Genomic DNA, 15,875 nt, shown 5'->3' on the forward strand with positions numbered 1-15,875 from the left:
TAAAATGTTTTATGGGCAGATATAATCGTCTTTCTTCATACGTCTTCGTTTGTTGCTACTATTGAGTTAATCCCGAGATTTTTATTAATTATACATAGGTATAACTAATAACCGCGTCAAATTTAAAATGGTATATAATTATCATTTAGTTCCAAACTTAGGCCATTCCTCAGAGAGGGAATTGTTAAAAATAGGGACTAATTAACCCATTTCTAGTAATGTCAGAATGACCACAACACAGTGCCCCTAGAAATCATTATAACATTACAAGCAATAGAGTCACCATAACATTAAACCTCTATTACTTTAGACTTTCACCTACTATACAGGGTTATGGTCGGTATATTTAGAAATAATTTTTAACAAAGTGTTTTTGTTAATGTCAATATTTCTAACTACAAAATTATTTCTAGAGCCAGTGCATTTCGAGTCCGTAGGATCGAACCTGACGACAAAAATCGGGCTGCCAGTCACGATAACTTGTAGACCATTAGGAGACAACCCAATAAGGGTCAAATGGAGTTTGGATGGAAAAGCAATAGACTTTACATCATCAAGGTAACTTCAAATTATGTTATGGTTACATAATTAGATACTATAATTATATTTTGTATATATTATTTCTTATATATATAGACTTTCTTTCTTTAATATTTGTATTTGTAATCAGATTAACAAATACACCTACAAAGTTTTTTTTTATATAATTAAAACGATAAAGAAGCAGACGACCCGTTCGACGTCAACCGAACTGTGGCTTATACACACAAATAGCACCATGGACTTAAACTTTAGTCGCTATTCAGGAGAATGATGTCTTACCTCCGTATCACATCTGTAAATTCACTGCCTTATTTCCTCATTCAAGTGAAACAGAAAGAAATCTGCTTGGCCGCAGAAATAGGTTCGACAGAGTCATTGCGAAACTATTACTGTCATTAATCTGTTATCACTACCTTTCAAATTAAGAATTAAGCGTGAAAGAAAATGACCAAAGAGTTTTAAAATAGAGAATAGTAGTTATCAGTGTACTAAAGTTAGTAAAATAGTAGTTAATTATACATTAGGGGCATTTGTTACGTTTTCGTGAATGTGATTCGTTTATTGTGCTGCCATCTGTATAAATTCTTTTATATTAGTGAATCTATGATACAGGCATTTGGCCTAAGGCTCAACATGCATCCTCCTAGGAGGAGTAGATGACGCTATGTCTGTCCTATGGTAATATGGACATTGCGTAAACAAACCAGATTATGCGCCATCTATCCATCGAGTACTGAAATTTAAGATACTATGAAAATGGACGGATGGAAAGAATTTTCCTACTAAAGAGACTGTAAAAAATTTGTCATATATCACATAGATGGCTCTGATTCATATTCTAGATATTATATATTATTTTACTAGCTACTCGCCCCGGCTTCGCCTGGGTGTACATGTATTATACATATAAACCTTCCTCTACAATCACTCTATCTATTTAAAAAACCGCTTTAAAATCCGTTGCGTAGTTTTAAAGATTTAAGAATACACAGGATATTCCGATTTTATCCCTTAAATATAATTATTGTAAAAGTGCCTTTCGTTCTGTAATTATTAACTCTTTATATATTTCTGGTATATAAAGAAACAAACAGTGGTAGTGTTATTATGTAATTGGAAGGATTTAATTACTCACCATACCATAGTACCATCTGATGGTAAGTGATAACCATCGTCTATGTATGATACATGAAGAGCGCCGCAAACATCTATGATGTGTTAAAGTTATGTGTGAATATCAAATCAAATAAAAAATAATTTATTCATGTAAGACATTCTAGCTGCAAAATACTTGTCGTACATACAAGTATTTTGTATCAATACAAACTATAAATAATCTGTAATTTCACAATCATTTTCTTATACTTTATCGGAAACACTTTACAAGGCATGCCAATTTGTAAAGTGTTATTTTTTTTAAACTTTACAGTTATACAATACATTAGCTTAACATATAGGCTATGATTAAAAAAATATATTTTGTATCTTGGCGGTATATAATGATAAATGTCAAGTAAGTGTGATGCAGATAAAATTGCGTGGGTCAGCTAGTAAAAAAATATTCTTTTTCCAGATTAACAATTTCTGAAACTATCACACACAACGGTGTAAAGAGCGTGATAAATATAAACTACGTGGAAGGTCGAGATGGTGGTACATACGAGTGTAGAGCAAGCAATCCCTATGGAGTTGCAGCTTACAATGTTCATCTTACTATTCTTGGTAAGTTGAGATTGTATTTTTAATCCCCGACGCAAAAAGAGTTTGAGTTTGAGGTCACCTTCCAGAAATGATGTTTCTGAACCGACATTATAATGAAACTATCAACAAAATAGCTTATTCCTTCTTAAAAGGCTGGCAACGCACTTGAAATTCCCCTTGGTGTTGCGGGTGCTCATGGGCGGCGGTAATCACTTACCATCAGTTGAGACGTATGCTCGTTTGTAACCTGTGTTATATAGGAAAAAAGACACGACGCTCTCACTACTCCATGACACTTTCTTTAAGTCACGACGCTCTATCTAGTCCATGACGCTCTCATGAGACCATGACGCTCTCACTACGCTACGCTATGACACTCTCTTTAAGCTACGACTCTGACTTGGCACTTGTCACTATTACCAAAGTCAGGTCACCATGAAATCTTATTCATTTTAATCATTAATTTATATTCTTTTTCACAGAGCCTCCAACTCCACCGTTAGATCTGCAAGTGGACTCTGTAACAAGCAATTCAGCTAAACTGTCATGGCGAGACACCATTAGCACTCACGTGCAGTACTATACTGTACAGTACACAACTACAGATTTCGTTATGTGGGACACTGCGAAAAATATCAACATTACCAGGTAATGTTATTATCGTTTAAGATATTCGTTTTTCTAAAGATTTGCACAAATTACTTACATGAGATAATTACAAAATTTACACAAGATTAATATTACAGAAATTATTAATTATACAATACAAATAAAAAAAATTGAAGCAACTGTTTGTAATTTTTAATTAACAGCTTTTCATTATAAATTAATATTATAAATATAAATATAAATATAAATTAATAATATTATAATATAAATTAAAATTGCATTACATACTAATATTGTATCTTTTTCTGTCTATTTGTTCTTACTAATCTCTGAAACGACTGTACCGTTCTTAGCGAGACTTTCACTCGTAGTTAGCTACTATTATAATACTGCTTATAACTGTAGCTATCTGCGAGTGAAACAAATTCAGACTAAATAAAAATTTAGGCGCACTTCTTTTTTAGAAAAATTATTTCTTTTCGTAATAAAAGATTAGATAATTTCCACTCAGCCATAGTTGTAGATAACAGTTGGTTAATTATATTTTTCCAGACAAGACAATGATGCACGTCAGAGTATTGAACTTAGGGACCTGCAACCGGCGACCAACTATAGAGTTCGCGTGTCATCGGGAAATCAAGTAGACTTGAGTCCATACACCCAGCCTATACATTTTACAACTCAACAGGAAGGTAGATATATCTTACTAATATTATAAACGCGAAAGTTTGTGAGTATGTATGGATGTTTGCTACTCTTTCACACAAAAACAATTGAACGGATTTTAGTGAAACTTTACAGTAATATAGCTTATACATCAGAATAACACGTAGGCTATAATTTAAAAAGATATTATGTAAATTGCGCGAAATATAATGATAAATGTAAAAATAAGTGTGATACAGACGAAGTTTTGCGGGTTAGCTAGTCTTATATGAAGTAATATTATAAAGAGGAAAAAATTTTGTATGTTTGGAGTGCTAATGAATAATATCTTGTCCGACTAGAACTGCAGTAAGTTGAATACTTATATCTAAAGCTACATTAACCAGCTTCTGCCAGATTTGTCGGCAAAGGGGCCATAAACCCTATACCCGGGTCACAAGTCCCGAGAACTACTTGGAATTACTCTTTCTGCCAAACGATGGACGAAGTTCGTTCATACAGAAGTACTGGGCCGATTTAAAAAAAGTTTATTCTATAGTATGCTACATAGCTTATTAGTAATTCGAACATTCAATACGGGTCGTAGTCTGGACTATATACAGGAATATTTTCATTATTTTACAGCACCGTCATCAACCCCTTTAGGAGTACAAGTGCAGTCTACAGAAAATCCCGGGGAACTCATTATAGCGTGGCTTCCACCTCCACGGGAAAGCCATAATGGGCCTCTCCAGGGTTACCATATTAAGGCTATTCCCAGGATTAGCGGAGAATCGGGTAAATATATCTATACCTCTATACATATAAATAAAATTATAGTGTCTGTTTGTAATATTGAAATAACCGTTTATTACTACATGCATATAAATATGGTACATACAATAAAATAACTTTTTTTACAATTTTTGTCTGTCTGTCTGTCTGTTTGTTCCGGCTAATCTCTGAAATGGCTGGACTAATTTTGACGGGACTTTTTTTGACAGATAGCTGATGTAATAGGGAGTAACTTAGGCTACTTTTATTTTAAAAATATTCTTTTATTTAAAAAGAATAAAGCTGAATTCCACGCGAACGAAGTCGCGGGTACAGCTAGTCTTTTGTATAAATCACAAAGACACTATACTATATTCGTTACTATACTTGTTCTTGCTCGTTCTTCGTGTGATGAGAAAGATTTCCGAATAATAGTTAAGAAAAAAATTACTATTCAAAAATGCTTAAATGTAAGGTTACTTGAATAAAGAATTTTCTAGTCTGTTCTATCGGTATTGGGCATTAAATTTGAAGGGAGACTAACGAATGGACACAATGGAGACAATGGATTGTGTTCTGAGGAAGTTTATGATGGTGGGCATCATATAATTCCTCAGAACTATGATGGTGGGCAGCTACCGTCTTCCAACACAATCTGTTCACAAATTAAATTCCTGAATCTGAAATCTCCATCGAATTTCCCACATAATTCATTCCCACACTCTAGAACCTTAATTATGACCACTGGGACAATACGGTTTCAAGTATATCAAATTTAGAGTATTTCAAAGTATAATGGACTGAACTGCCTGGTTTTTAGAGATATATCTTACTAATATTATAAACGCGAAAGTTTGTGAGTATGTATGGATGTTTGCTACTCTTTCACACAAAAACTTTATACACTACAGCATGGAGTTTTAAAGAATGTTACGTTTTCATAAGAGTCGGTATCGCGGAGATGATAACACCTTATCATCTGTAGATTAGGGATAGTTTATTATCCTATGAGTGTAGTTAGTAAATAATATGTCTGGACAAATCGAAGCACCATCTAGATCCAAGTTAAGCGGAGCCCAAGCTCTGTTATCTAGTAATCAGTTATCTAGTACCCAAATACTATATAACTGATAATATACACTTAGATACATTTTTTTTAATAACATATATAGAACATGATATAAAAAAACATATTCATGAGTACAAATATTTGTACCATGCGAGGAATCGAACCCGCGACCTTCCGGAAGTAATTCGGTATTCTAAACTATTATACTACCAATGTAATATTGTATTATAATTAATAAATAAGTAATTGTTTTGAATAAAGAAAATATCTTCTGATCAATATCTATTTTTGTTTCAGGACCAAACGACACACAAACTAAAATGGTGAAAGTGATATCGAGAAAAGGAAAACAGGAGACAACTCTTGGTGGACTACTTAAGAACACGAGGTAAATATAGTATAAAAGTTATTCTTATATGTTAATCATTAATATGATCTATCTGCATATGAAAATAAAATAATAATCTCAGGACAATTCACCCAGCGCCATCTAGACCCAAGTTAAGCTAGCTAAAGCTTGTGTTATGGGTACTAGATAACTGATACAAATACATAGAAAACATCCAGAACTATACAAACAATCATACTCATGAATACAAACCGTATTCATGAGTATGAGTTCAAATTTGTACCTTGCGAGGAATCGAACCCACGACCATCGAAAGTAAGGCGGTGTGCTAAACCGCTAGACCACCGAGGTCGTCAATAATAGACATTAGTTAAAATATAAATACACTCTTATAAGCTATACGTGTAAAGTGACTGGCAAAATGCTTTTAACTTGTTTAGTACAGCGTGAGAACCGGTTATGTTTATTATTCTGTTATTTCACTGCCTTATCTGAAACATTTACACTTTACCAGAAACATAGCTTACAAAGCAAGCTACTCAAATAGAACTCAGACAGACTGAGATACCCTCTTAAACCCTCTTTAAACTGAAAATCATCATAATCAGCCTACTGTAGTCTACTGGTGAACATAGGCCTCTCCCAAGGCACGCCACTGGGCACGATCTTCAGCCCTTCTCATCCAGATACTACCCGCAACCCTACGCATGTAGTCACTCCACCTAGCTGCGGAGCGTCCTACTCTACGTTTGCCAATTCGCAGTCTCCACTCTAGAACACGCCTACTCCAGCGAGCATCGGTTCTGCGACAGATATGACCAGCCCACTGCCACTTCAACTTACAGTTACGAAGAGCTATATCGGTAACCTTAGTACTCTGGCAAATTACTTCGTTTCGGACTTTGTCCCTCAGAAAAACTTCGAGTATAGCTCTTTTCATAGCTTGTTGAGCGACTTTGAGTTAGGGAACCAGTCCTATCGTCATTGTCCTCGTTAAACTTTAAATTCAATTATTCCCCAAATAAGTATAATGCAAAAAATATTCTTTCTATGTAACTTTGTTCTTATAAAGTTATAAATATACTACTAATTTTGATTTACAGATACGCGGTCTCAGTGAGTGCCTTCAATTCAGCGGGGAATGGACCTTTTTCCTTACCTGTTTATCAGACCACTAGAGAAGGGGGTATGTATATGTTTTCTCGAAGTAGATGGTATTTTGCCGACGTCCATTTCATTACTTAGTGGATTTATATTATAGTATGTGTAAAATCATAAATATTTAGTGCGGAAATGACCATCGCTACTGGAAGAGTTACGACAGTCTCTATTGATAATCAAATTCCAGATTTACAAACTAACAGAGTACCCTCTTCATCACTACGTATGTCTTGGCTGGCTGCCAATTATTACTTAATGAATTTATATTATTTTGTTTAATTCCACTATCTTTAGCACATGAGTCCACAAATATTTAGTGCGGAAACCTGACCATCGCAACTGAAAGCGTTACGCTTTTCTATTGGTGATCAAATGCCAGATTTATAAACTAACAGAGTACCCTTTACAGCACCAGAACAATCGCCATCAGGAGTGGAATGCCGTGGAGTATCCTCTTCATCATTGCGTATATCTTGGCAACCAATCACATCACATGGAGCCTCTTTACTTGGTTACACTGTCTACTACAGCACAGAAGGTTGGTCTTGTTAATTTATAAATACAAGGTTATTTGTGCAGAGTACATGAAGCTGAAACCTATAAATACTCATAAAACCAATTTTGTGATGATTAAATTTAACTAAATTGAATATATAATTAAAAATTAACTATACTAGAACAAGTCTAATATAGTTTTTCAGCAGTATAGTAGTCCTCCAGACTACTTTCCCTAAGAAATAGCAGCTGCAAACTACTGTGTATTTTTGTTTTTTAACGGTATCAAAGAGGAAATTATAAGTTTGACGTATCTATGTACCTGGGTATTTGTCTATGGCATCGTAAGTCTTAAACGAATGAACCGATTATGATGTATTTTTTATTTGAAAGCTGACGTAATCGCAAACCTACAATGACCTGTACTCAAGTATAGGTAATATATTAATATTACCTGTACTTACTTAATTAAAAATATCGACTTACCTTGTGTACTTTCAGAAACAGAAGATATTTTCTTTTTTTTCAGATGGTACTTGGCAGAATGTGACGTCACCACATACAGAATTATATATACAAGCCTTATCGAAATACACGAATTACTCTGTGAAAGTAGCTGGATTTTCTAATTATGGACTTGGACCGTTTTGTTACCCCATTATTTGTACTACGTTACAGGATGGTAAGACATTTGGTATTTATCAATTACTAGATGTGCCCGCGACTTCGTCTGCGTAAATTATCGATACTTCTATATAACCTTTAATTCCCCTTCCAACCCCTTACAACCCATTTTTCGGATTAAAAAGTAGCCTATCTCCTTTCTCAGGTTCTAGACTATATGTGTACCAAATTTCATTTAAATCGGTTCGGTAGTTTTGGCGTAAAAGCGAGACAGACAGACAGACAGAGAGAGTTACTTTCGCATTTATAATATTAGTAAGGAGTAAGGATTAACTACCCGCCTCAGCTTCGCACGGGTGTACACACATCTTCGCTGTATGTTCGTCCCTATGTATTGTTAAATCTTTAAAACTATGCAACAGATTTTGAATTTTTTTTAATAGATAGAGTGATTCTATAGGAAGGTTTATATATATATAATACATGTACACCCGGGTGAAGCTGGGACGAATATGTACTTATACATATTAAGCTTTCTCTTGAATCGGTCTATATATAGCTAAAATGCATTAAAATTCGTTGCGTAGTTTAAAAAATCTAAGCGAAGAGACAGTGGAAGTAGTTTCTTTTTATACCAATTTCGTCACTCTCCTCAATATTTTTATTCATCAACTGCATTCTATTCTTCCAGTACCAGGTCCTCCATCGCCAATAAAGGTATTAGTTTCATCCCCTACGTCTCTACTAATCAGTTGGAAGAGACCGGAACAACCTAATGGAGAAATCACGCACTATACTGTATACGTCAAACCAGTTTCTAGGTAATATTGATATTATTTTTAACAATTTCATATTCTTAAACATGTAGTTCTAAACAACAATATTTAAAAAAAGAAACGCGCAAGATTCTGTTACTTAATCTTCTTGTGAAGAGTTTGCGTTCCGATTAAGTGGTACAATAGAAATAATGACTATTCAAAAGTGCTTATATTAAATAAAAATATTTTTATTCATATATAGACATTATAGACATTATTATACTTCATATCTACGGCAGTAGTCTGTTTAAATAGTAGTTCAGAGAAGAACTGATTAGAAACTCGGACCTCATTATTTTTTAATGCGATTGTAGATCATCATACTAATACATAACTATTATAGTATTGTAAACACAGTATCTTGTATGTTTTTTTTATCGATGAACATGGAACAATGTGAAATGTGTGTGCGCGCGGTTTTCTTTATTATTTTGTGGTAAGCTTCTCTAAAATATATTTATATGTCTTATAAATTCCAATCGATTTACGCACAAAAAGGTTATAAGTTTAAATTCTTTTTTTGTGAAGTACAGGTTACAATTCTCTTAGAATAAATAATAATTTTCACAAGAAAAACCTTTTATAAGGGTTACGTCTCATTTTTAGCACTAGTCCTCCACAAAGCTACCGAGTGGAACCGTCTCAAGAAACATCCCGTCAGCTGACCTTTCCGCTACCAGGGTTGTCGACTGCCAGGCAATATGAAGTGTTTGTGAGAGCTCATACCACCGCCGGTGAAGGAATGCCAAGCAATAGGGTACACGCTTCACTATCTTCTAAAGGTTCGTTATTATCCTATTGTCTTTAGTTATGAAACATAGAATAAACATATTTGTGACTTGTAAGGTGTGTTTACACGTGCAGGTTCTACAGTCACCTAACAATAACCCAAACAACTCAATAAAAAAAAATGGTGTGTTTCAGGTTCATCGTAGGCAGTAGGAATTAGGCAGAAATTAAAGGATAAGAGGAATGACATGTTAGTCCTCTGGAATAGCAACTTTTCTTCTTCTGCATTAGTCCACTGCTGGGCATATGCCTTTTATTTTTCCACTTTCTCCAAGCTGCGGTACATCTCGTCCAGGTCGGCCCTGCCAACTTTTTGATATCATCTGACCATCTGGCAGTTAGTCTGCTTACGCTTCTACTTCCCATCCTAGGGATCTAAATATGTCCAACTGTTATCTCTCTTCGATATACATGGCCAGCCCAGCGGCTCTTTCGCTGCGCGATTCTTTTGGTGATGTCAGTAACTCGAGTGCGTCTTCTAATCCCAGGGTTTCGCAGTCTGTCTGACTGTCTCACAAGCGTATGTTAGCATAGCAAAGCATGAATGGTATCGCGAGTGTCAGATTCTAATGTGATACCCATAGTGCTGTTCATGTTATATATAAGAGATGGTTATCGCTTACCGTCAGGTGGGACTGCAGCTTGACTGCTATTGTAATTACATAATAGAAATTATTATATGTTGCAGTTGTTCCCGGAGTGGCTTCATTAGGTGGACCCATATCAGTGGGAGTAGGAAATTCATTGCTGCTGGCATGCCAATGTGTGGGGACACCACCACCGAGAACCGTGTGGTACCATAAACACAACATCATCACCCACCATCCTAGATTCACCAGAAATCATGATGATAGTCTTCTTATTAACAGTGAGTATAATTATCTCCGTTCACTCATATATTTCTACCATTTGTTATATTGCTACCATTAAGGCCACTGGTCCTCATTTGATGATAGAACTTTCCGTTTCTGCACTCGGTCTGGTGATAAAATATGATGTCATATTTTATCACCAAACTATATTCAAATTTCCGCCCCTCCGATCGATCCCCCGTCCAATTTAAACGAGGATCAAAGTTACGACGGCCTGAGCCGAGGTTCGTATACCTAGCGGTGGCCTCAGACTAAAGACCTATGCGAGAGGCGGGATTTGGCCTCCAGCCACTCCATAAGTCCTTTCTTTGGTTTGGAGTGCCCTCTGCACCTGCGTCCTAACGTCCGATTAACCTATAAAGACCAGCTGCCGTCAACAGCATTAGTCCGAAAAAAAAACCAAAATATTTTCTTTTTCTTTCTTTCTAATTAATAAATATTTTTTTAGATATAGACCAATCGCTTAGCGGTAACTATACCTGCTTGGCTAAGAACTTGTACGGTTCAGATTCAGTGACATATGAAGTATCAGTGCTGCCCACCCCTGAGCCACCTATCATGAGGGTGACACCTCATAAAAATGCTTTGAATTTGCAATGGGAACTTCCACGGAGGATTGGAAAATCACAAAAAATAAGTAAGTTAGCGAGAAGAGGAGTTATTTTTTAAATTTTGGAATACGTTATAGGAATCATTTACGAAGGTAGAACTTGCTATAGTTTCTGCACGGGTATCTCAGTTTCAGTTATTTCAGCAGCCAAGCAGTTTGCTTTCTAAGTCGTGTATCGGTTTTAGGGTGATAAGGCAGTGAAGTTACATAAGAGGCATGATATCTTAGTTCTCCAAAACGCAATGCCTCATAATCACATGCGAGATATAATAACGTGATATCCATGATGAAGTGGACTGATTTACCGCTACGATTACTTTAAAAAATTTCTACCATATTACGATGAAAGTTTATTAATAGATAATTGTGTGTTGTAATTTCATACGTAGATGTTATTAAATAACGATAATAAACCAGCATGTCTAATACGTACATTTTGATATATAAACTTAGGTTAGGCTTAGGCTTATAAACTTAGGTTAACTTAGGCTTATGAAATTTAGGTCCCCTTAGACAATGTTACACTTTGTCGATTGAGGATGACGGGCTTCTTCAATGTCTAATCTAGATGCCATACATAGTGTTTTAGCCGTTCCTTCAGATAGTGTGGCTAAGGCAATTTCATCACTGGTAAAGTTTTATGTAGTTATTATAGGGTACAATGGGACTGGCAGATTTTAATTTGTAAGAAAATCTCTAAATATGAAAGAATCATTTCACCATCGCACTGCTCGCCATCGTCAGAGAACCTAAATGGTCTCGGATAGTGCTGTTCAGTCAGTCAGTTCCGTTGAGCTTCCTCCCGTGTACACTTAGATTGTGGATTAAACTACATACCTGCCGAGGTTTTCTCACGAAAATACAGCTTTGGGAAAACCCCAATTGAAAAATCAAGAAGGGTAAAATAAGGTTTTTAAGGGTCGGCAACGCGCACGTGACACCCCTAACGTCACAGGCGTCCATAAGCTACGATAACCATTTACTATCAGAGGGGCCGTATGCTTGTTAATATAGTATAAAAGAATGTATAACCTAATTTATAGATGACTACAAATGTGACTGTGACAAAATACTAATAAATTCACATGTTAATTTTACAAAATCATAATATTCCAGGCTACAACTTAACATGGAAGGAAGGCAACGGTTCTTGGCAAGATGCTTGGTCAAACAAGGTTACGTCACTCCAAAGCTTGCAGGAGTATACTCTACAAGGCCTGAAATGTGGTACCAAGTATTCACTGAGGATGACAGCAGCTAACAGTGTTGGATCCTCACAGCCGACTTACGTTGACGCTACAACCTTGGGCGGAGGTGAGGTTATTCATCGTGTAATGAATACGTGAAACAAAGACTTTGTACCCCTTTTTAAGGAAATTGCGCGGACGGAAGAGAATGTAATTCGCACACTTATTCTTAATAATCATTACATAGTATAAAAGTCGCTGTCGCTGTCTATCCTATGTATACTTAAATCTTTAAAACTACGCAACGGATTTTGAAGTTTTTTTTTCATAGATAGAGTGATTTAAGAGGAAGGTTTATATATACAATACATGTACAACCGTGCGAAGCCGGGGCGAGTAGCTAGTATTAGATATAAATGTGAAAGTAGGGATGTTTGCTACGCTTTCACACAAAAACTACTGAACTGATCATCGTGAAATTTTGAACACATATTCCTGGAGGTATTAGAATGAATATAGGATACTTTATATTTAAAAAAAAATATATTTTTGATTCAATGCGAGCGAAACCGGTAATAATTTATACAGAGAGGCAACGAAGTACGCTAATATATATTTTTAATTATGCCTTAAAAATACATTACATACACTACTATGTATTTGACATACATACGCATACAAGTTTGGTCTTTGACAATACAATCTTACTAATTATTCAAACTTATCTGGTCTAATTTCGACCGTAGGGCAACCACTAGTTATAATAAATCAATAAAAATAAATAGATTGACTGAGTGAAAGATGAGTGAGAAATAAATAGATAGACTGAGAAAACGAGAAAGTCTGTGAACATGATTATGTCAAAAACATAAACATATAATGACCTAGATCACCCAGGTCACTATATGTTCGGAAGTACATATAACATATTGATGTTGTATGTACTTCCGATAGTCCTGAGGAATCACGTACGTAGATACATATAAATAATTCAATTCTTCATTAGAAGTTAGAATTTTATATTTTTTTAAATACGAATGGGAACTATCTATTGGTTTTATCTTAAATATAGACCAAATAAATTTTTATTGGGCTTTAATTGCATTTTCTTTATCCGTTGAGTTACCCCAAAATATGATACCATATCTTAGAATGGACCCAACATGTCCATGATATGATACAAGAGCCGTAAATCCATTTACAACCTTCGAGAGCGTAAGAAAAATTATTTAACTGGGCTTCCTAAAATATGGTCGAGCGCAGTGATGGCTTGCTCATCCGTCATACTTGTGAACAGGTGCTGTTTGTAGGGACTGGTCTGCTCTAATCACTATATCTGATTTCCTCTTATTAATTGTTTAACCAGTTGGTTATATATTCAATATTTTTTCTATTTGAGAGTCTTGCTCGTTCATCTTGTGATGAGACACTTTAAAAATGAACGTAATAATAGATTAAAAAAAATGTAATGACTATTCAAAAGTGCTTCAATGTAAGTTTTTTTGAATAAGTGATTATCTATTCTATTCTTTTAAATTTTACAGACACTTAGAATGTGTATCTTCCAATTTAAGCCGCAATCTATATTTAGTCCCAAACATTTTGTTGAATTAGTTTCTTGAATTTTCTTTCGATTATATTAAGAGAGATTGATTGTCTACATCTATTTTTAAAGCTCATTAATTTATTCTTGTCAAGTTTAAGGCATAAGAATATTTAATTTTATCCAGTCAATTATTAAATCTAATGCAATATTTATCTCATTTTCTTAACCATATTTATCAACTAAAAGATTTATTCACAACTCGTTTTCAGTGCCCATTTCGCCAACCAGTACAGAATGGTTTTGGAGTAATGCAAGCCATGTGTACATACAACTGAGTGGCTGGGACGACAATGGCTGTGAAATAACTAAATTTGAGGTAGATTATAGAGAATATGGTAGCAAGGTGTGGCGGAAAGCAGACAACAGAATCGTAAGTATTCAATTACATGTTATGTATATGCATATGTGTATGTATATGTATGTATGTGTATGTATATGTATGTATGTGTATGTGTATGTGTATGTGTATGTGTATGTGTATGTGTATGTGTATGTGTACATATACACATACACATACAGTCTCAGTGTAGTCTCACCTATTTCAGCCTCCAAGTAGCTTGCTTTATCTCCTGTATTTTGGTTGTAGTGCAGTATAGGCAGTGCAATACCTACCTGATGATAAACGGTTACCGTAGCCTATGGACGCCTGAAACACATGCGCATTGCATAAAATATTAAACATAAAATTTACATTTATTTATATTTTTAAGTTTACATTAATAAAATATTTTTAGCCTCAATTGGAACAACAGTGGAATCACTATGTTGGTTCCTCAATACTAAATCAACCAAATTCATTCGTGATAGCGGACCTGACGGCAGCCCAATGGTATCAGATTAGGATCACCGCTGAGAATTCCGCTGGAATATCCATTTCTATATATAATTATGCCACTACTACATTACAAGGAGGTACTAATTTTTATACTTATTTTTAAATATCTAAATATATATAACTCAAAGGTGACTGACATAGTGATTTATCAACGCATAGCCCAAAACACTGGACGGATCGGGCTGAAATTTGGCATGCAGGTAGATGTTATGATGATCCGCTAAGAAATGATTTTGATTAATTCTACCCCCAAGGGGATATAATAGGGGATGAAAGTTTGTATGAAAATTGTTCAATTTTAAACCGATCGAGCTGAGATTTTGCATGCATAAAGCTACTATGACGTACGCATCCCTTAAGAAAGGATTTTGATAAATTCCACCCCTAAGGGGGTAAATTAACGCGAGCGAAGCCGTGGGCAAAAGCTAGTTAAACATATATGTAGTTAAACGGGGTTAAATACGAACATTATGACAAATAAAGGTATATACCTCTCTCTCTCTAACATGTATATTTAACTATTAATTATCTATTAAGTAACAAAATTGTTTTTTTTTCAGAATCGATTGGCCCCCCATCTGAGTACTTCGACATAAACATGTTAGTAATTATTTGCAGTTCCATTCTACTGATGATTTGCTCACTTACATGCGTTTATATACTAGTCAAGAGACATAGGTGAGTATTATTTAGCTATTACTACAATAACAAATGATACCATTATGGTAATAAATTACCATAAAGTTTAGTTTTTAAGTTAAGTTCCGTTCACAATAGTAGTTTATTTGAAGAAAGTTTATTTATATTTCTATAATGATAAAAACATTATCACTGAATGAAAGTGAATGGAAGTTGACAGAATGTGCTGAATGAAAATAGAGAAGAATAGAATGATTTTAAAGTATAAATTTAACGATATTCACGTTGAGTTCCTTGCCAATATCCATTTGAATTAATCATATTCTTTTAACTTTATTTCTCATTTATTTCAATAACTATGTTTCTCTTCTATTACTTTCAACTTCTTCTCATATCCTTCTCTTCAATTCTGTCCTCTGTCTCATAACTAGAATGTACTTAATTTACTATCCATAGTGATGTCATCACTATGGTTGGTATCACAGCACTATGTAAAAGTAAATATAGATGTCGCTAGTAGTAGTAGTATGCATTGATTGTTGATCATAA

At 34.8% G+C, this 15,875-nt stretch overlaps 1 protein-coding gene across 1 annotated transcript in view; it reads left to right on the plus strand.

The window, feature by feature from the left end:
- LOC131848591 (cell adhesion molecule Dscam2-like) overlaps positions 1 to 15,875 on the plus strand; it is a 123,536-nt gene that overhangs the window by 103,574 nt on the left and 4,087 nt on the right. The window contains exons 16-32 of the mRNA XM_059198507.1: positions 414 to 558; positions 2,117 to 2,265; positions 2,727 to 2,892; positions 3,406 to 3,545; positions 4,144 to 4,296; positions 5,639 to 5,729; positions 6,794 to 6,876; positions 7,261 to 7,389; positions 7,876 to 8,028; positions 8,662 to 8,791; positions 9,395 to 9,570; positions 10,266 to 10,445; positions 10,898 to 11,086; positions 12,176 to 12,373; positions 14,062 to 14,222; positions 14,587 to 14,764; positions 15,248 to 15,365. Coding sequence (XP_059054490.1) covers positions 414 to 558; positions 2,117 to 2,265; positions 2,727 to 2,892; positions 3,406 to 3,545; positions 4,144 to 4,296; positions 5,639 to 5,729; positions 6,794 to 6,876; positions 7,261 to 7,389; positions 7,876 to 8,028; positions 8,662 to 8,791; positions 9,395 to 9,570; positions 10,266 to 10,445; positions 10,898 to 11,086; positions 12,176 to 12,373; positions 14,062 to 14,222; positions 14,587 to 14,764; positions 15,248 to 15,365 — 2,539 coding nt within the window. The remainder of the gene's footprint in view (positions 1 to 413; positions 559 to 2,116; positions 2,266 to 2,726; positions 2,893 to 3,405; positions 3,546 to 4,143; positions 4,297 to 5,638; positions 5,730 to 6,793; positions 6,877 to 7,260; positions 7,390 to 7,875; positions 8,029 to 8,661; positions 8,792 to 9,394; positions 9,571 to 10,265; positions 10,446 to 10,897; positions 11,087 to 12,175; positions 12,374 to 14,061; positions 14,223 to 14,586; positions 14,765 to 15,247; positions 15,366 to 15,875) is intronic.

Source organism: Achroia grisella, unplaced genomic scaffold (assembly GCF_030625045.1).
Source record: "Achroia grisella isolate CSIRO2021 unplaced genomic scaffold, CSIRO_AGI_Agris_v1 utg5640, whole genome shotgun sequence".
Lineage (NCBI taxonomy): Eukaryota > Metazoa > Arthropoda > Insecta > Lepidoptera > Pyralidae > Achroia > Achroia grisella.